The 20015-nt window shown below is 47.2% G+C and overlaps 1 protein-coding gene across 3 annotated transcripts in view; it reads right to left on the reverse strand.

Annotated features, from left to right (window-relative positions):
- Positions 1-1273: 1273 nt before the first annotated feature.
- The window catches only part of TAOK3 (TAO kinase 3), a 138428-nt gene continuing 119686 nt past the window's right edge, over positions 1274-20015 (reverse strand). For 2 of the 3 annotated variants that reach the window (XM_048820876.2, XM_048820877.2), the window contains exons 15-21: positions 15282-15518; positions 14571-14699; positions 11356-11559; positions 6878-7117; positions 5142-5354; positions 3489-3671; positions 1274-2688 (exon numbers count right to left, since the gene is read on the reverse strand). In XM_048820876.2, the coding sequence (XP_048676833.1) occupies positions 2527-2688; positions 3489-3671; positions 5142-5354; positions 6878-7117; positions 11356-11559; positions 14571-14699; positions 15282-15518 (1368 nt within the window). In that variant the 3' untranslated portion in view covers positions 1274-2526. Of the gene's footprint in view, positions 2689-3488; positions 3672-5141; positions 5355-6877; positions 7118-11355; positions 11560-14570; positions 14700-15281; positions 15519-16338; positions 16467-20015 lie in introns of those variants that run through there. The other variant, XM_048820883.2, reaches the window with a different exon arrangement.

Raw genomic sequence — 20015 nt, forward strand, 5'->3', positions numbered from 1 at the left:
CAGCTTATCTTTGGTACTACCCCCCATGCGCTTCACAAAAGTGGGGCTGTAAAAGCCATGCTCAAAGCACTAACTGTAGAAAAACATGGGACACGTCAGCACTGTTACAATTTCACTTGTGAGCAGAGGGGCTGTTCTACCAGTCGTTAATGGAGTCTCCAACAACGCCCAGGAGATATAAATGTAAAGCACTTACAGGGACTGATCAGTGGAAAACAAAATGCCTGTGTATGCATTTTGGGCCAGATCCTCAGCTGATATTAACGAGCATGGCTCTATCAGGGATGCTCATTAACAGCAGATGAAGATCTCCACCTTTGAGTCTTAACACAGGTGGACAATTCATTCCAAGGCTGCAAACTTGGTCTCTGCTAAAATTTTCCGAGGCATGCATTGGTGCTATTTTTTCTCCCTCCCTCATTATAAATGCAAGGGGTACCTGTGGAGATGGTAAGGGCAACAGTTTATATGTATATTATCATGGTGTGCTGCTGGTTGCAATATCCATAATAAAAACTGTTCCCTTTCAGGCCAAAAACTACGCACCCCCCTCCCGAATGCCCAGGGAAAGTGAGTGAAGATAGGGCAGCAGAGTGGAGATACATGAGCCCGGACAGGTCTGAACAGCAGTGAAGGACTACACTACACAAGTATTAGCTCGGTTTCCCCCAAGCGGGAACTAAAGATGAAAAAGGGGGGAAACAAAATAGCAATACAATGGCCAGAAAAAGTCAACAATGGTAACTGTGCCAGGGCATGGCCAAGAGAGATAGGGCAGGAGGGTGCCGCCTAGGAAGGGAGGCTGGGCCATTCATCTACTGCATTGTAGATTCCAAAAAAACATGACGAACTACTCTCTCAGTCCCTCAAATCCACCCTAAGGCAGCAGCAGGCTGAAAAATGGTGGAGACATCATAGTCAGCCATGCTTGTGGGGGGCAAAGTCATGGAAAGAAACGTGGGGTGTACGCAGATGGGTTCATATGATCAATGCCGTGGAGAGAGAACTGCCCATCTCCATGTACGGCCAGAGAGTCTGGGCTGAGCGTGCACCATCCATTCCAGCCGCCGCACAAGCGGCCAAGCAGGTTCCTTTGAGAGAAATTGCTCTGAGGCTTCAAATGTGCCCAGTGGAAGGACGGCATGAGCCCGAGATGAAAGCACGCAGGCCTGGTTCCGCTCGCAGCTTGGAAGGAAGAGGCGGGGTGAGGCCAGTAGCGGATAACTACGCTGTGGGCAAGAGCCGCTCGTTCCGCGACAATGAGACAGCGAGGCGGGGTGATGAACACTTTTATTTACAAATATAATTAAAAGCTCTGACAGTTCCTCATGCTCTTCCTTGGAAGCTGAAAAATGGTTTTTTGTTGTTTTTGTTTTTTTAAAGTGCATGCAAAAGAAGGTAAAGCGTTTTTTTTTTTACTGCTTTTTATTGTAAGAAAATACACAGTTTGAAAGTGTGACTAATGCAGTATTTATGACTGAGATTCTGGGGAGGGAGGTGGGGGGGGGGGGGCGGGACAAAACAAGAAAAGAAAGATCAGGATGATCTGACCAAGAGACAGTGCTGAACTCCAACTACTGAACTGGAAAGTCAGGGGTGGGACGGCTGGGGATGGGGAGAGGGGAGAGGAAAGGAGTAAAAAAATTCTGATCAGAGAAACAGTTAAAATACAATATGAAAATAAGTAAAAGCTCTCCTTAAATTCCTTCTATACACAAAATACACGATTTGACAAAGCCCAATTTGTGCTACTGGGATCCTGTGGGCTCATTTAAGTGTATTCACATTCTCTGCAACAGCAGAAAATGATTATGATACAATCAAGAATATGCCGAAGGCAGAGGCCAAACCCCTACCTCGCCCGGCATGGTTCTTTTAAAAATCACAAGATCTCTTCACCCCGCCCCCTTCCCTTCCCTCCCCTGCCCCCCAAAAAGTAATAATATGTCACCACTGATATGTACATCACGATTAAGATTTTTTTCTGTAAAATGTATCAAATTTCTCAATCTTTAATAAATTTTTTATTTTTTTATTTAATTATTCCTGATGAATAAATACCAAAAAAATAAAAATAAAATAAAATTATGCAGCAGCTAGTTAAGGTAAGGCTGCGGATTTCGTCTCTCTCCCCTTGGGTTTTCATATATAGGGTTGGGGTTTTTTTTTTTTTTTGCTTGTACTTTCATTGATTGGTGGTAAAATGAGTGATTGCTCAAAAGCAACAGACATCCACTTTTGTTTGATTAGTTAAAATTGTCTCCAAAGCTTTCACTGAAACATTTGTCATCATTGCACAGAGACATCAATACTGTGACGTACTATGAAAAGAGACTGCCAGGAGCTGTCCCACACTGGCACTTGACGCAGGGGAAGGGGCCCTGACAGAGTAAGAACGTACAGGCACTAGTCCGACACAATGTCAGTAAGAGACAGAAAGAGAGAGAGCACGCCCGTTAACATGGGGAATGTTGGTTTTTTCATAATTTTGTTTGATTTTTTGAAAATGGCAAAAGAAATTTAATCTCATCTATAGTCCTCCTTGGGATAATCTAATGTGACCGAATTCCCAAAGCCCAGTCGCAGACTCTCCATGTCAAACGTTTCAATCTCTCGCTCTTGCTTTTCCAACAGAATCTTTATCCTCTCGCTGCGTTCCTTCTGGAGGGCAGCCAGCTCCTCTTCAATCTGAAACAAGCACAGTCAACAACCTCTTCAGCCAGCACCTCAAAGCACCCTGGAGCTTGACCAGCTGCCTGGCGTGCACCACTCTAGGGTGACCCCCCTGCTGGCTGATTTAGGAGCAGCATCTGGTCTCCCATATTGAAGTGGGAAACCATGATGTGCAAGATGGAAAGGGGGCTTAAGGACAGGAGAATTGCTAGGGATTCTCCTGGTCCTCCACCTTGGATGGCTTTGGCCTCTCTGGAGGCAGACGTACCCACTATCAGAACAGACAATCCAACTGTTGCCTAGGGACCACCTCACCAGAGCAGCTCAAGGCCTAGTTAGGGAGTTTGGTATCCTGGCTCCAGCACCAACCAGTGCCAGATACTTCAAGCCCTCAACTGCACCTAGCTGTTTAATATTACCATGCAGGGTAGTTTTCTTCCTGACTCCAGCTGGTGTTCAGCCCTGAAGCATGACGACTGATTAACCCCAGACCATAAAATTACAAGGGCTAACTGCAGGTGCTATCCTTCCTTACCCATGTAAATGAGTGATTCTTTAAGAAATCTTACTAGATTATGTGCCTCAACAAATAGGTAAGGTGTTCCACAGGTGAAGTACATGTGCCAGATAAAGCATTTATTTGTATCCATTTTGAAATCTGCCCAAATTTCCTTCAGCACATCCATTCTATTTAACCCTTCAGTTCCTGGCACTCATTTAACTAGTAACAAGGACAGCTCAGATGTTGCTAGCTCCAAGGAGCGATTCACAAGGGAGTGATTCAGATGTTGCCCGTCAGCACAGCTGAAACGTACCTTTTGTTCGAGATGGGCCCTGCGCAGAGACACCCTCTGCTCCAGCTTCTGGAGCTCTCGGTCATGCTGTGCTTCCGTCTGCATCTTGATTTTGCTCTGGTATGCGTTCAGCAGTTCCATCTCCTGCTGGAGCTGCAGCCTCAGGGCTTGGCATTCTGCTTCTTGAGCCTCATCTAGCCGTAGCTGCAAGATCATTCAAAAACAAAACATCAACTCAACCAGTTACTTCCCTGCTTTGGGGCTAGGTGGGCATGGGCTGCTCCTTGCCTAGGCTCACTGATGAGTTTGCACTTAAACCCTACCTAAATCCCAGCATCAAAGGTGCTGATGGCTGGTGGCACGCGACGTCTGCATTAGAAATGTCTGTCTTTCCAGTGGCTTGTGGGAGCAGCCATCAGACTGGAGGTCCCGGTTATACAGACACCTCGGGATTTGTGGGGTTGGGCTGTGTAATGGAAGCGATCCGCTTGCTCACTGGTGGAGGCGTGGTGCTGAAAGCATTACTTTAAAAGCCACTGTTGAGATAGCAGCATTACTGCTAACCCTACCAGCTGGTGAGCAGGAACACTGCTGGCTGGCAAGTGGGGGTCACTGCTGGCTAGAGAACAGGGGCTAGTTGTGTTAACAACAGCTAGGGAAAGTCAGAGAAATACTCTGTGTCTGGGAGCCCCACATGGACTTTGGGCTTTGTCAATGTCTCAATACCTTGGGAAGCAGAGAAAATGAGGAGATCTACTGGCAGACACACCCAGGACAAAAGAAGGAGCAAGGCCCAGAATGAGCTGGGAAAAGTTCTTCCATTAAGTGGATCTCCGAATCACTGCATTTCATTATTCACTTTCGGTAACTCAGGACAGTTACTTGTTGCAAGAGGTTTGCAGCGTCTGCCTCAAACACCCCACTCAACATACAGGTGCTGATCGTGCTAAAAGATGGTCAGTGGCTTCTACCGACTCAGTAAGGCAGGTGGCTAAGTACCACACCTGGATGTAAATGGAGTGAGTGTCTCTCTCTGGACACTGAGGACCTAGGATGTGGGCTGAGCAGCTTGGAGTGAGGAACCCTAGCCACATCCATGCCTTGGGAGAAGGCTTTTGTATTCTTTGTTAAAGGCAAATCCCAGGAAAGGGGTGAATTTGACCTTCACACACTGTGTACATTGTTTGATGAGCAATTTGGGGAAGGTGCCTGCTCTTTCACTGTAAACCTAATATCTGGGCAGCAGAGTGGTGAGGGCAAAGACCATCAGGCAGGAGACATCTGGGGATTTTACTGAGATCAGAAGCAAAACTCGTTTAAGAGTCTTTATTTGCTACTCAATTGACAACGATCCTCACCCTATAAACTACCACAATTTAGCGTGCCAGGAAGACTGAACAGGAGAGGCCCATGACTAGAAAAGCACGGGCCCTTCATGTCAAGCAGGAGGTGCACTGGCAAAGCTGCGTGGGGACCTACAGGTCATGCAGCTTAGGAGCGAGGTGCGCTGGCAAAGATGGAAGGAGAAGCTGTCACAGATGCTGCTCACATTATTGCTGGTTCTATCCCCTCCACTGCACTACGCTAATATTCATGCCCACGGTTCACTGCGGGCATGAATCCTGGCGTATCCCATTCACCAAGGAGATCTGAAGCTCTGGACTTTGCACTTACGGCTTGTGAAGCCATCATTTCATTGATGCTCTGCTCGTACTGCTCTGCCAGGATGGCAAGCTTTCTCGTCTGCTCATCTTTCAGACTCTTTAGGATCGTTTTGTGCTCGCTCTTTGGAGTAACTTCCAGCTGGTGATTCTTCAGCGCTTTATACTGCTTCGTCTGCACTTTGCACGTGTCCTGGAACTGCTTCTTGATTTGCATTTCCATGGCCTGCAGAAAAATGGGAGAACATGAAGATGAAGTGAGAGGTTTGGGTACTGAGAGGGCTGACAGGCAGGGCTATGGTACATCCAAAACAAACATATACAGGAGAGTACCAGCTAGTTATCAGCCAAGACATTACCATGCTCTCCATCATCTTATACCAGGGATCTCAAACTCGAATCACCACAAGGGCCACATGAGGACTAGTACATTGGCCCGAGGTCCACATCACTGACATCCCTCCCCCCAGGCTGCCTCCGGTCCCGCCCCCGCCCCACCCCTTCCATGAGTCCCTGCCCCACCTCTTCCCACCCCTTCTCCACCCCCATTCTAACCCCTTCCCCAAAGTCCCTGCCCCAACTCCACCCCCTCCCTGCCCCTATTTCAACCCCTTCCCCAAATACCCACTCCTGCCCCACCTCTTCACCTCCTCCTCTGAGTGCGTGGCTCCCCGCTCCTCCCACATCCCTCCTGGAAAGTGCTAAGTGCCGTCAAACAGCTGTTTGGCGGCAGGAAGTGCCTGGAGGTAGGCAGACGAGCGGGAACGCGGCGAGCTGGGGGAGAGGGGGAGGGGAGCTTGGTGGCCCGCATATTTGAGACCCCTGCCGTATACCCACTGTCTTACTTGGGTGACTAGCTGATCCACTAATACAAGCAGTATTGTCTTTCTGAGGGAGAAGAGGCTTCTGACTTTAGGCCTCTGTTCAGACAAGCACGTAAGCACATTATCAACTTTAAGTCGCATGGAAGATAATGGAAATTAAGAGTGTGCTTACATGTTTGGCTGAATAGGGGCCTTAACCAGTAGTATCCACTGGAGGCTAGTCAACCTAGAGCATTTTCTCTCTTTTACAATCACTGCTCCATGGGTCAATTGCCATATTCACTGACTTGCCAAGTGCCTTTGCTCCCCAAATCCTCCCCATCTTTCTATCCCACAAATACCTCCACAACCCACTTCCTGCCCCCACGATACGTCCACTGGAAGACTCTAGGATTTGAAAACATGGAAAGGCGCACGCTTGTCACCCACTGCTCCGAAAAGATGAAAGGAAAAGCTCCAGGAATGGCTCAGCAGGTTTTTAACTGTTCTGTAGCTGCATGAGCAGGATGCAGCCAAGGACCAGCCCCACCCACATTTATTTAGTTTTTTTGCCAACGTCAGAAGCAAGGAAACAGGACCAGAACCTTTCACCAATGGATTCAATACCGAGGCTGAAGGAAGGACAGAGCGATAGGAGCAAAATCGCTTGAACGCCTTGTCAGTTGGGAGTATTACTATCGAACATTTCTATAGCTACCTACATCGAAATGGCACTTAAAAAACAGAACCCGCCTTTCCCCTGGCCCAAGTGCTTACAATGTACACCAGACACAGGAGGCCAGCTCAGGGCAGGGAGCTCCTGGGGGATACCAAGTGTCAGGAGGAGAGGCTGCTTGGTGAAGGATGATGGAGGCTGGCCAGGGGGCAGAGAGCAAAGAGGAGGGGATGGGTGCAAACAGCCAACGAATACGAAGCCCCGCAATACCTTCAGATTTTTTGGCTGCTGCCGGAGTTCCATGAAGTGCTTCCTGTGCAGCTCCCTCTCCCTCCGCTTGTTGTACTCCAGCTGGTTCTCGAGCTCTGTCTGGTGCTGCAGACGGATCAGGTCCATCCGCAGCTTCTGCAGCGTATGCAGCTGCCTGTACTCCAGCTCGCGCGTCGACTCGTCGTGCCGAATCAGCATGGCGTGCTCCATTTCTTTCTGGGTCCGCTTTTTGTTCAATTCCTGCATAAGACACGGCGCAACAGAGGCTAGGGGCTGGAAGGGGCAGTCTCAGAAATAGGCAACATTCATTCTCCCTCGGGTTGCAAATCGCTTCCTGCCCAGACACAGCCGATGTGAGCACGTGGCCAGCCATGATAGGTATGGCCAGTCACCCCATTCATTTTGATGGACGTTCTGGAGAGCTGTATGGGCTGTGGGTCCAGAACAAATATGCTCCTAACCCTCTTTGGTCCCAGTTTGCCCCTAACCCCGACCCTGTCACTTTACCAGGCTACTATCACCAAGTATCCAGCAGATGGCGCTGACGGGCAACATGCTTTCTGCAATACTCCAGAGTGCAGGTACATCAGGGGTGGGCAAACTTTTTGGCCGAGGGCCACATCGGGGAATGGAAATTGTATGGCAGGACAAAGCACTGGAGTAAAACTTGCATTAATACAAGTGGGAGCAAAATTAGGCTTATGCGGAGAGCTTTTGAAAATCTTACCCATAGGGAACAATCCTGCCCTGGAGAATGGACCAGGTGACCCAGTAGAGCAATAAAAATCAGACATCATAAAATTTAGCTATGTATAGCACCAGCCCTCCATGGCAGGGTTCCCTCTGGCCCTGGCACAAACCCGCCACCACATGGTCTGGCAAATTTTCTCAGGATATAATCTGTACTAGCAAAAACTTTTCTGTTTTAATTATACCGGTATTGTTAAGAGCTACAATCCATCAGAGTGGAAGCAGCTCACAGACTCATTGACTTTAAGGCCAGAAGGGACCATCGTGATCATGTAGTTTGACCTCCTGCACATTGCAGGCCACAGAACCTTCCCTACCCACTCCTGTGATAGACCCCTAACCTCTGACTGAGTTACTGAAGTCCTCAAATCTTGATTTAAAGACGTCAAGTTCCAGAAAATCCACCATTTACTCCAGTTTAAACCTGCAAGTGACCTGCGCTCCAGGCTGCAGAGGATGGTGAAAACCCCCCAGGGTCTCAACCAATCTGATCTGGAGGAAAATTTGTTCCCGATCCCAAATATGGTGATCAATCAGACCCAGAGCATGTGGGCGAGACCCACCAGCCAGACACCTGAGAAAGAATTCTCTGTAGTAACTCGGAGCCCTCCCCATCCAGTGTCCCATCACCAGCCCTTGGAGATATTTGCTGCTGGCAGTTGCAGATTGGTGACGCCATCATAGGCTGTCCCATCATACCATCCCCTCCATGAACTGATCAAGCTCAGTCTTGAAGCCAGTTAGGATTTTGCACCTACTGCTCCCCTTGGAAGGTGTTCCAGAACTTAAGCCTAAGTTTGTTGATGGCCAGTTTATATCCATTTGTTCTTGTCAGCATTGGCACTTAACTTAAATAACTCCTCTCCCTTCTGGTATTTATCCCTCTGATGTATTTATAGAGAGCAATCATATCTCCCCACAGCTTTCATTTGGTTAGGCTAAGCAAGCCAAGCTCTTTGAGTCAGCTCCTTAAGTCTTCTCTTGTTAGCTAGGTTCTCCTTTCCTCTGATCATACTAGTAGCCCTTCTCTGCACCTGTTCCAGTTTGAATTAATTTCTTAAACATTGGAGACTAGGACTGCACACAGCATTCCAGATGAGGTCTATGCCAGCATAACTCATTCCAGTTCAAAAAGTGAAATAAGCTATACTGGTGAAACTGTTCACTAGGGCATATATACCACTATAACTACATCAGTAAAAAAAAAAAAAAAATCACATCCCTAATGAACACAGGTAAACCAGTCCATAGCGCAGACCCGCCTTTGGGGTAAAGCTGTGACAGCTTTAAGCTAGGAATAGAAAAGCAGGTTCAGAGCCATGGTTCATCTCTGGCAGGGAATCAGTACTGCCAAGTATGCAATGCCTACATTTAACTGAACTGCATCTGATGGCCTAGGTCACTAGCCAGACTCTCTGAGATACTGATGCCCTTTCACCCTCTTATCCAAAGGGATCCAGTGGATTTCAAGCACTCAGTACTTCAGGCCCTGGAATCAGAGATGTTGTGCGTCAAAAATCTGCACCTGGCACCCTCATAAAAGACTCACCAGAAACAAATGGATTGAACCCCTCCCACAGTTCTGGGTTCCAGTGCCAGCCAGTCCAGAATGAAAGGAGATGCCCCATTTTACACACATTGCTTTGCCCTTGCCATGGAACAAAAACCGCACTGATCACGGACGTTCTGTTCAAAGGTAATGGCCAAGCTTTTCAAAAACAAGTCCTGATTTTGGGTGTCCCACAAAGGGGCCTGATTTTCACTAGGGTTTAAGCACTTTCCTTCTGCAGATCAAGCTGTTTTTAAGGCAACTCCTGTGGGACACCCAACAATCAAGGTACCCAAAATTACCAGTCGCTGATGAAAATCCTGGCCTGCATGTGTATCTGTGTAGATACAGATTTGTGTCTCTATGTCTCCCAACCTGTGCGTGACAGCCTGACACTTCCTGTTACAAGAACCTGTTTTTAGTTGCTTATAGTCAACCTTTAGCCACCTGGGCTGAAGTGTTCCATGTCTCACCATTCTGCTGCCAGCAAATACTTGTGAAACCCACTGGCAACCTGTCCCGTTCCCCACTAGTGCCAGTCCACAGAGGAGGACAAGCTACTCCTGCTCTCCGTTACTCGATTAGTCAAGCGGCAGAGGTCTGTGCATGCATCTGCATGCATCTGCATGTTCCAACGCTGCTGCTGATCCATGTCAAGACGCTGCCACACAATGGAATTTGTTTTTTCAGTTGGCTTTTTGAAAACCCGAGGAAATCTCGCACAAGAAATACTCTGTCACAAGAACATCAGGCTTACAAAGTCAGGCACTCAAAAGCTAGGAAATGCTTGTGCAAGCTGAACTCTGCCCACTTGAGCAGCTGCATGATGATACAGTCTTTCATTACATGATGATGTACTATCTTCCATAGGACCCTTCCCTCTTTCAGTGCACAGGATGGACGGTGCTCACTTAATGAGTTTGTCGTCTTGTTGTTCAGTGCGTGGTCCCAGGCCTTATTTACACCACACTATTCAATCCCTGCTCGGAAGGCAGGATTTTTAATTTCCTCATGGGCTTCTCTACGATGCTCAAATGAGTGCTTCACAAACATCAGCCAACCTTCACAAAACCCCCGTGAGAGAAGGAGCCAGTGCTATGGGTCCCTGCATTTTACAGGAGGGGAACTGAGGCATCTACTAACTTTTGGAGATGCCCAGGACCTGATTTTTCGAAGTGCTTTGCATTATATAACACTTCCTACGTTCCAAGCACAGCTTCCCTTCATTTCCGTTGCAGCTGTGAGCTCCACACTTCTGCAAATCAGACCCTCGGGTCTCAAGTCAGGCATCCAGAAAATGAGGAACACACAGTTAATGACCACCTATGAAAAGCTGGGTGTAAGTGACTTGTGCCCAGTATCACATAGGAACTCTCTGGCAGAGGCAGGGATAGAATTAACATCCTCCTTTAGCACAGAATACTGATTAATCCCAGAGCAGGTCCAGTCTGTGCACTGAATGAGGCAGTGGTCCTGTGGAATAAATAGTTTTGAATGACATGATCACATACCATCATATTGCATACGCATGAGGGGGTTACATTAAGGTTGTACAGGCAATCTTAATAGTGCCATTTCTAACTTTTGAGTGCTTGGCTTTGCAGCTTTAATATTCTTTTAATGCTGTCTATGGGAGTAACATCTACTTCTAGCCATTTGACTGTTCATAACAAATCCAACAGAGTGAAAACTGGTCACATGACGCTACCGTGTGTATCACAGACTTCTCCCAGGGATACCCTTAACGAGGCTGGTACACACGGCAGCTGACTCTCTCGGGTCTCCTGCCAGAGAAGCCCAGTGGGGTCACCCAACAAATCCCATGCCAAGGAGACGTCTTCCACCTGAAAGCCTGACGACCAAACTCAGTATCTTCCCTTGGAGCTGCCCGCACCAGCAAGAGGAGCCTTGTTGCCACTACAGCAGTTGCTTACTTGGAACATTAACAGCCAGAACGTTACACGTCTTTTTAGCTCTTTATGCCATTTAGTAATTAGAAACGGGAAAAGCCAGTACCAGGGAACTAGCAAGAGCTCCACGAACCACCAGTCAGCCATACGCCCCCCCCCACTTCTAGAACCACTGCTTTACAGCCCTGAACACCACAGCGAAGAACGAACTAATCAAACAGTCCAGCAAGTGAGAGTGAAACAGCGCCAAACGTTAAAGAGTGACGTACCTCCCGAATGTTCTGCTGCTCCATCTCGTGCCTCTTAATCATGGTTTTCCGCCTGAAGAAGCGGCAGTTTTTGTCGTAGTAGAGCCTCTGCTGGCTGAGTAGATGGGCCTCCTCTTCGGCCTGCGTGTGCTGCAGATTCTCTTTGTGTTTGGAGATTCGCTCTTGCTTCTCCTTTTTCGGTGTGCTGTGGTCCTCGTTCATCTCCTGGGCGCGTGTGCACACACATAAATAATCAAGAAACCAGTCGCTTCTTAGGACCAACCTGCCTATCTAGGTGATGCCCACACGAGCCCTCTGGAGCCAGATGGTAGTGGTACCCTCACATGACTCTGCCCTACCCTTTACCTGCTTAACAACACACTGTACTCCTGTAAGTGCCTTTCAGCCTAGGCAAAGCCCTGGCTGGGATGATTTAGTTGGGGATCGGTCCTGCTTTGAGCAGGGAGTTGGACTAGATGACTTCCTGAGGTCCCTTCCAACCCTGATATTCTAGCATTCTATGATCTCAAAGTGCGTTAAAGACACTAACCCTCACACCCCCACTGAATTCCGTTTTACACAGGAGGATCTAGGGACAAATGACTTGCCCAAAGCCTACATAAGCAAGTCAGTGTGAAAGCCACGAATAGAAGCCAGAAAAGCTTGGATTCCAATTCTGTGCTCTAGCTACTTAGCCGCCAACACCTGAGTTCATGATCAAGGCAGTTCTGTTTATGATTCTTTGATAAGGATACTACCTAGCTTTTATATGGTGCTTGATGCTAAGAAGGACAGAAGAAGGAAATTCTGACTCCCTGAACCAGTTTATAAAGTACAGAAGTGAAACCTGTGTTGAGCTGTTAGCAGCGCAGCACACCCTACTGGGAGGCCATGTTCCTTGTACTGATGAATTGACACCTGGCTTCCTTTATTCCATCTGAACCAGCACCTGCAGCCTGGATAGTTCTTTAAAGCCACCAAGGGTTGGCAGTACCAACATTTTTAATGATTTCAAAAAAAGAACCTCAGGTATGTAGTGAAATGCTCCCCAGTCCAGTCTGGCTTTTCCTCAGGGGGTCGCCCTCACTCTGGGCCCAAATGAAACCATAGGTATTACTAATCCCAGTTTTTTAAATGGTACCAAGTATCCCATCACACGTGAAACTGGGCACTAAGTTGAGAGCCACTGCTTTCATTTGGTAACTACAGCTGGACTGGTTCCCGAGTCATTGCCAGCCTGGCTTGCTTGGAGACCCTTTGGCCGGTTTCTCAAGCACAAATGTATTACAAAGCTCTGTAGCATATGGCAAGAGTGGAACCCTGGGGTTCACAGGATCCCGATGGGTCCCCAGCCCAACCCCTCTCTAGCTGAACTATTATACACTGACTCCAGGGGGATCAGAAAGAGGAAAACTAAAATTACTGGCAGGGCAAACATCTATGGGGTTATAGAGAGCAATGATAAGAACACAATGTGACGGCATCCAAAGGGATTGCTAAAGAGCACTCCAGGAAGAGAATGGGTAGGACTCCTGGGTTCAATTCCCAGCTCTGCGACTGATTTGTCCTGTGACCCTGGGTAAGTCATTTAACCCTTCTATGTCTTAGTTTCCTCAGCTGCAAAATGAAGATGATCTATCTATCTATCCCCTCACCCCCACACACAAGGTTTTTGGTAGCAAGTTTAATAAAGGAAAGGTTTGCAAAGTGCTTTTGATTCCCAACTGCAAGTTGCCATGTAAATGCACATTATGTCATGTACTAAAATAGACTTGCAAGGCAAGCCACAAGAAGAACAGCACAGTTTGGACAGTTAGTGTACTTGCATTAAAGGCTATTTGAGCTGCAGTTTTCAGTGAAACACTTTTTCAAAATACACTTTTTTTTTTTAAGAGTTTCCACTGATTTAATGGTGTAACACCCCTTGAAAAACAGGATATTTGGGGAAGGTTTTTTCTGTTTGAATTTCAACCAAGTGTTACAGCTCAGTGAAGATAGGCTAGATGGGATGGAGACAGGCTAGCCTGCTTGTTCTCAGACACCCCTGAGGGCTGATTAGAGTCACTGTCTGGGCACGGTCCCCCCAAGGAGCGTGACGCGTGTTCAGCTCTGCTAAGAGATGGGGAATAGCAAAACAGTCCTTGTGGCAACACCAGGAACCCAGTCATTTAATGAGCAACATTATAGTGGTGCCAAATGGGCCCCCAGTCCAGGCTGCAGAGCGTGTTGGCCACAGCCTCAAGGGCATCTGGATACAGAATTATACCAGGGGTGTCTCAGGCATTTTTCCTTCCTGGGGGTAGGGACGTAGTTGGTTTATTTTCTGATCAGGAGTAGGCAACTCCCCCTTATACATCAGTCAGTGACTGGGTGGCTGACATGACGTTGTTTAGCCTTAGCATGCAAGGCGGGACGCGGTTCTGGAGATTCCTTGGGTCAGTCAGCTCATCACAGATAAACCATTGCACCTTAAAGGGCATTAATAAGTTGAGGCTGGAAGCAGGACTATGTCAGGCCAGGCTCTTTGGACAGGGAACACTCCGAGGACAACAGTCCTGCTGGCCGCCTTTGGAGCACTGAGGCAAAAGCCTGCTCATTTCTGCAGACTTCTCCTTGTCTGTATTTTCTTAAGCACACATTCAGCAAAGTACTTAAGTACATGCTCAAGTACTTTGCTGATTCACATCCTTAATGAGGCTCTCCTCCTGCTCCTCCTTTGCTATCCTTTTTCTCCCTGCACTTTATGGAAACTGGTCCCTTTGACCTGGTGTGGTGCCTGCCTTTATGCATGTGGTTTGGGGTGGGACTGGCTGTATATATAGGCAGGCCATTTATTGGCTTTGATTTTGTATTGGTAATTGTTGGGCACGCTGATGACGACTGGCAGGTGCCTTATCAATGGTTTAAATAAAGCTGATGGCCACGTGGGTGCTCTGTGATGGATGCCGGTGGGAATTCTCCAGGACCTCTCCTTTTCCCTATGACTTTCAGGGTTAAAGATCCTGCTTTGTGGAGATTCACCTGCCTGTAGTCAGCTGCTGCTACTGAGACTATTAGCAAATCACTCTGGAACACTGCCAGGCTCTCCCAGTTCCTGAAAGCCCAAGGAGTCAGCAATCTGAATTTAGATCGCCGTGTGGTAATGGGCATTAAATCACTGTGCAGGCCCAAATTTATCAAAAGCAAAGCTTGGACCATGCTTGCTCCAAACCTCTTTGAAATGTGGTGGTTCTTACCTCTTTAATTTTTTCCTTGCAAAGCTTGTATTGCTTCTTCTGACTTTCTAAAAAGGTCGCCAAGTCTTTCTTCTGCTGAGCCAAAATCTGTTGCTGGAATTTCTTCTCATCCGCTGCAGTCGCCTTTGCCTGACAGAGAGAGCATGAGCGAGTGAGCGCACAAAGTCTATCACCGAGCAATCTGTAATTGTGCATTCGGCCACTCAAACCCTGCGGAGCAAGGTCCTAGCCCATCAGTATTCAACCACATGGAAGTTTAATTGTAAAAATTTTACCACCCACATACACATTTAGGAATTTCTTCGTGTTTCCTGTCTCCTCCACGAAAATCGAATGTGAAATTGTTCATTCTCAAGGCCAGGACAGTGCAAACTTCTTTACCCTACCCAATTAACATGTATCATCCCATGACCTAGAACCACCACGTCTAGGGCTATGAGGGCAGTTCAGTCTTCAGGGCCAATTCTGGGAATGCCAGCCATGTTACTAGTCACTGCCAACTGGTGATTGGGGACACCCGTCCATTAGGAACTAGACTGAGATCCAGCTGGTTAGGGTAAAAAGCTACCAAAGCACCCTCAGACAGTAGCCACTTGCAGCTCCCAAAGTACATGTTTTAGATATGGTTGAACAGTCTTTCCCTGGAGATCACTTGCAATACTTTCCTGTTCAGTCTCCTGGCCCAGAGAGGTAATTCATTGAATTACTGACCTCCTTCTCCATGATAGCCACTTGCTTCTTGGCCAGCTTCTCCAGCTCAATGGACGAGTTGTTGGCATGGGTCTCCACCTCCTTCTGCAGCTTGAGGCGGTGCTCGTCCATCTCGGCCTTCAACTTGTTCTCCAGGGCGATCAGCTGCTTCTGGTGCTGGCGCCGCATCCGCTTGTAACCTGACATCTGTTCCCGCAACTCGTTCTCCTGCTCATGCTCATGGATCTGTCTTGTAACCTGATGTCATTGAGAAGGAAAAAAGGCATTAGAAGCTCCCTGGGCAGGCAAGTCTCCCCTTCACAGCTACTTACCCGCTAAGCAAACTCCCAGCACCCACACACGGACTCACCGGGAACGCTGCTCCAAGGTTTTACCGCGGCAGCTACTGTCTAACGTCAAACGGCCCGACACCGAGGAGTCCCACAGGCCGGGAACGCCTCTCGCCTCGGGTGCCCAGCCGGATTTTCCCGCATTAGTCAGGGGTTTCAGTGCCCATTCAATAACAGAAAGTGCCCTGTTCCTTGCAGGAAACGCCCAGCCATTTATGCAGGAGAGGGGCAGGCAGCTCGCTGATCAGGTTAGGGAACCCCACAGAGCACTTGGAAACAAAGGCAGCTCTAAGACCTACAGAGTCCCTCTTGGGCAGGGTTCATAAAATGGTCATGACATGGGGGGGAGAAACAAAACTCCTTGGCTTCTATCCCTTATTAAATGCTCCTTTCCTAGGAGGAGCTGCCTCATTCCAGGCTCCCTCCCAGAGCTCTGGAGGGCGGCTCACTTTTATCGTCTACCCCCACCCATCCATTCCCTTCCCCTACCCGCAATCTAACCTAGAGTAACACCAGAACAAACTAGGTCAGCACTTTTCATTATTAAATTGCCCCCACTCTGCGGGTTCACCTTGAGACTGCTGGCCCACAGCCTCCTTTCACTAAAACTCATGGTGGAAACCCTGCATCTGGCCATCTGCATCTTATATGTTACACCTGGTTTCCATCCCATAAGGATTCTCTACCCCTCGATTTTTATCTCCCCCCAGCGACTGCAATAGCCTTACATTCTTCCTTATGGGTTGTTCCTGAACGATGATCAAAAAGTGCTTGCCAGTGTTATTTTCTGCTTCCAGTGGATTCTATTGACAATCCACACACACAGGCAGATCTCCCTGCTCTCAGGTTCCCATGAGTGGCACACACAGAAACGAGGCGCTGGGTACAGCACGCTCTTTAAAGAGTGATCCCGCCCATTGGACCCAGTGTTCCAAACACAAGGGCGCACTGTTCCATAACCGAACAGTATTAACAAGGTGGATCATATGGTCTAAGCAGATTACAAACACTGTTCAGCTGAAAAACTCACAGGGTGCACATTGATTTCTGTGCTCCAAGTGCAGGCGTGTGAAGGAGAGGTAAGAGCTTCAGTTATGCCAGGAATTTTAAGGAGAAAATACCAGTTGCAATGCTCCCAGTTCAAAGGAGACCATTGTCACGCAGACCACAACCATCTTCATCTTGGTCAAAAGACAGGACCATAGGCTTGCCTAACAAAACCACCATCTCACTCCCTGCTGCTATTCACAGGTAGTGGCTAGGGGCGAACGCTAGGCCTGGCATGAATGGCACAAGGGCTACAGTCTCTGATCCCTGCAGTAGGCTTGCACTCCACACTCGCTCCACAGATGGAGCAAGAAGCAAATGGTGCTCAGACCTTTAATGGAGACTACAGAAACTGTACAAAACCACCCTTATTCTCATGCACAATGGCAACTTTCTCTGCAGTTTGGGGGACCCCAGGCTCTGTGGGTAGCTAAGCAGTGACCACAGCATCCACAGAGGGAGAAGTGGAAGGCACTGCATCATCACAGCTGCTAGAAGGTGTTAAGAAGCAACAGCTGAGCACTGACTTAGGATGGGTGTATCATGGGCCATTGGATGGCTTGTATTTTAACAACAGATGCTTTTGGTTATTAAACACTCATTGGCCAGTCCAGCATTTTAAGACAACTAGCTGGCAAGAAGCAGCAATCAACAAAACCATCTAAAGCAATAAAACGGCACAAGTTTGACAAGACAGCTGAGATGCCATTGGGAACAACAGTATTGGCTCTGTAGAGTGAAATCATGGTGGCTGCGTGCTCAAATTCATCCCAGTCAAACCATCTACCAGGGCTGTAGAGTTTTGTTCTGCAGTGGGATATGAAAAGCAGCTCTGGATGGAGGATAGGAAGAGTGCTGAAAGGCCGTTACCCTGTTGTGGGCTGAGAACAGCTAGCAGTATGGAATAATGAACCATCAGTAAAACTGGAGTCAAAGGCCCAGAATAACTGTTGATAAGAACAATGGAATTTATGGCACAAAATGGGCAACCTCTACCAATGCAGGAAAAAAAAAAAAAGAAACATGCAGTTAATTCAGAAGAATGTATCCACCTAGACCATCCATTTTCTGTCTAAATAAGGCTCCACTCCCAGGGAGAACTTGTGGCTGTGTTAAAGCCAACCATGTGCAAGAGAAAGAAACATCTCCTCTTTACATCAAGGATCGAAGGACATTACTCTGAAGTTAACTAGACTGATCATACACTTGCACACCGGCAGTAGGAAGCGAAACCAACTATGGCATGATGAGTGACAGTCTTCAAATGGATACGATGGGGGTGAAGGTCAGTCCGATGTTAATGACACAAAATCATGAGAACAGTGAGGAAGCACTATCACGACATGTTAATGGCGCCCTTGACTATACAAGGACATTAAAGTACTTTATGAACAACAGAATCCCACAGATTATAATGGATAAGGGAAGACGACTGATTTGTTCACGGCAAAATTATTTCCCAGGTGATCAGAAAATGTCAGAATACTTTAAAGCCAAACATACTAGAAGTTGTTAAAGTTCTGTGTTGAAATAAACATACTAAACAGTTAGGACAGCTACAGAATTGAATGGCTGAATAAAATACAACAGCTTTTACCAAGGCTTATTTGTTCCCCATTTTTAGTATGGTTAAGGGATGTGTAACCAGGTGTCTTTTCCAGCCTGCTCCCAACCACTCTACACATTATGCAGAATTCAAACTCATCCTCCCTGAGATTTGGTTTTATTAACCGATATTAACAGTAAGAAAGTTTAGCTCAACCCTCCTCCCCAGCTCTAGCTATTACTTGGATTCCTCCCTACACACTACTCAGCCTGCACACCATATCCTCTCCCCAGAGAGCCATGCCCACATCTCACATCCAGGTGAGATGAGCAACCAGAATCAACATAACCATCTTCCAGAAATATCAGCCCCTGATAGCAAAGGGGTAGAGGGGGTGTTTCAAGAAAAGATGCCCAGTCTTTTACAATGAGAAAAAGGACTATGAGAAGACAATAGTATCAACTGAAGACTTTGTAGGCAGGGGTTGAGGTACTATCAAGTCAGGTGATTCTGTCAAGAGAAACACACACCATGTGGATAGAATGCCATAGATTTTCAACAGACCCAGAGAACAGTATATTAATTAAAATAGACATGTCTGTATTTGGAATCCAACTGGCCTGATGTTATTTCAGTGGGCAGACCCATAGAACACTGCCTTCATGTACCAGATGCCTAAGGACTTTAAGGTCCCAGAGCGAGAATACAAGATTCCCTTGTCTGCATTTTGATTCCAAACAGAATAAGGCAGCCTTCAGTTGAATCCACATTGCTACTGTCACTAACGCTCTAGGATTTTAGGCACCAGAGGCCATCGTCTCAAAAAACCCATATTAAGTGAACAACTATGAAGGTAGGCACCCAAAAGTGTGGTAGGTCCTCAGAAAAAGGGGTTGAGCCCAAATAAATAAATAAAATCAAACAATATTGTTACCGTCATCCAACCCCATCCTGTCTCTAAATGCATGGATTTGACCAACTTCCTTTTCAGGGTGGATGCTGCCTGACCTTTGTGATCAAGATGCAGCATGTCCTGCATTCTTTCCAGGTGAGGGAAACTGGGGTTTTCCAAGCTCCAGAGCAGAGGTTCTTGAATTGTGGCCTGTGGACCACTGGTGATGTGCAAAACATGTGGTTCATTATCTGTGGAGAAGTGGCAGGGCACACAAGGCTGACACCTCCTATATTGCATTAAAATCAACAAAAAGCACATGGAACGCATTCTCCTTGCTGTCCCATGTAAGTGATGGCCCCTGTTGCCACAGGGATGTGACAGAATTGCAAATGGTCTGAATCATAAACAATGAGAAAGAAGGCGGCTCTTGAGATACACTGTTAAATAGCGGTCCACACTATGAACAAATCTGAGAACCTCGGTTCCAGAAGAGGACTAAAATCCTCCTTAAAAGGCACATCACATTCTTGCCTGAATAATTTTTACCTACTATTCTTACAAAAAATACCTAAGATCACTGTCTCTGAAAGAGATTAGAAAAAAAAAAATTCTGTTTTCACAGCTTGTTTCCTTTGTGCCTCCAGCAGCACTTTGTGGGTAGTCCATTTCACTGTTCCTCCTATAAAGTCAGTCAGTTTCTCTATTGTTTGTGTGGTGCTCCCATGCAGAAACAGGGCAAAAAACCACATTTAAAATCAATGGGAAAGTGTGACTGTATAACCATAACATTTATCATGGGTTCAGGGGTAGATGAACTACCTAAAAGGACTTTTAACTAATGTTTGGAAATGGACTACATTTCAAACTGACAGTGCCCTTTTAGAGACACTCATGTCCCCTGAGGGCCTGCACTACAG

The sequence above is a fragment of the Caretta caretta genome, chromosome 15 (genome assembly GCF_965140235.1).
Source record: "Caretta caretta isolate rCarCar2 chromosome 15, rCarCar1.hap1, whole genome shotgun sequence".
In the NCBI taxonomy this organism is placed as follows: domain Eukaryota; kingdom Metazoa; phylum Chordata; order Testudines; family Cheloniidae; genus Caretta; species Caretta caretta.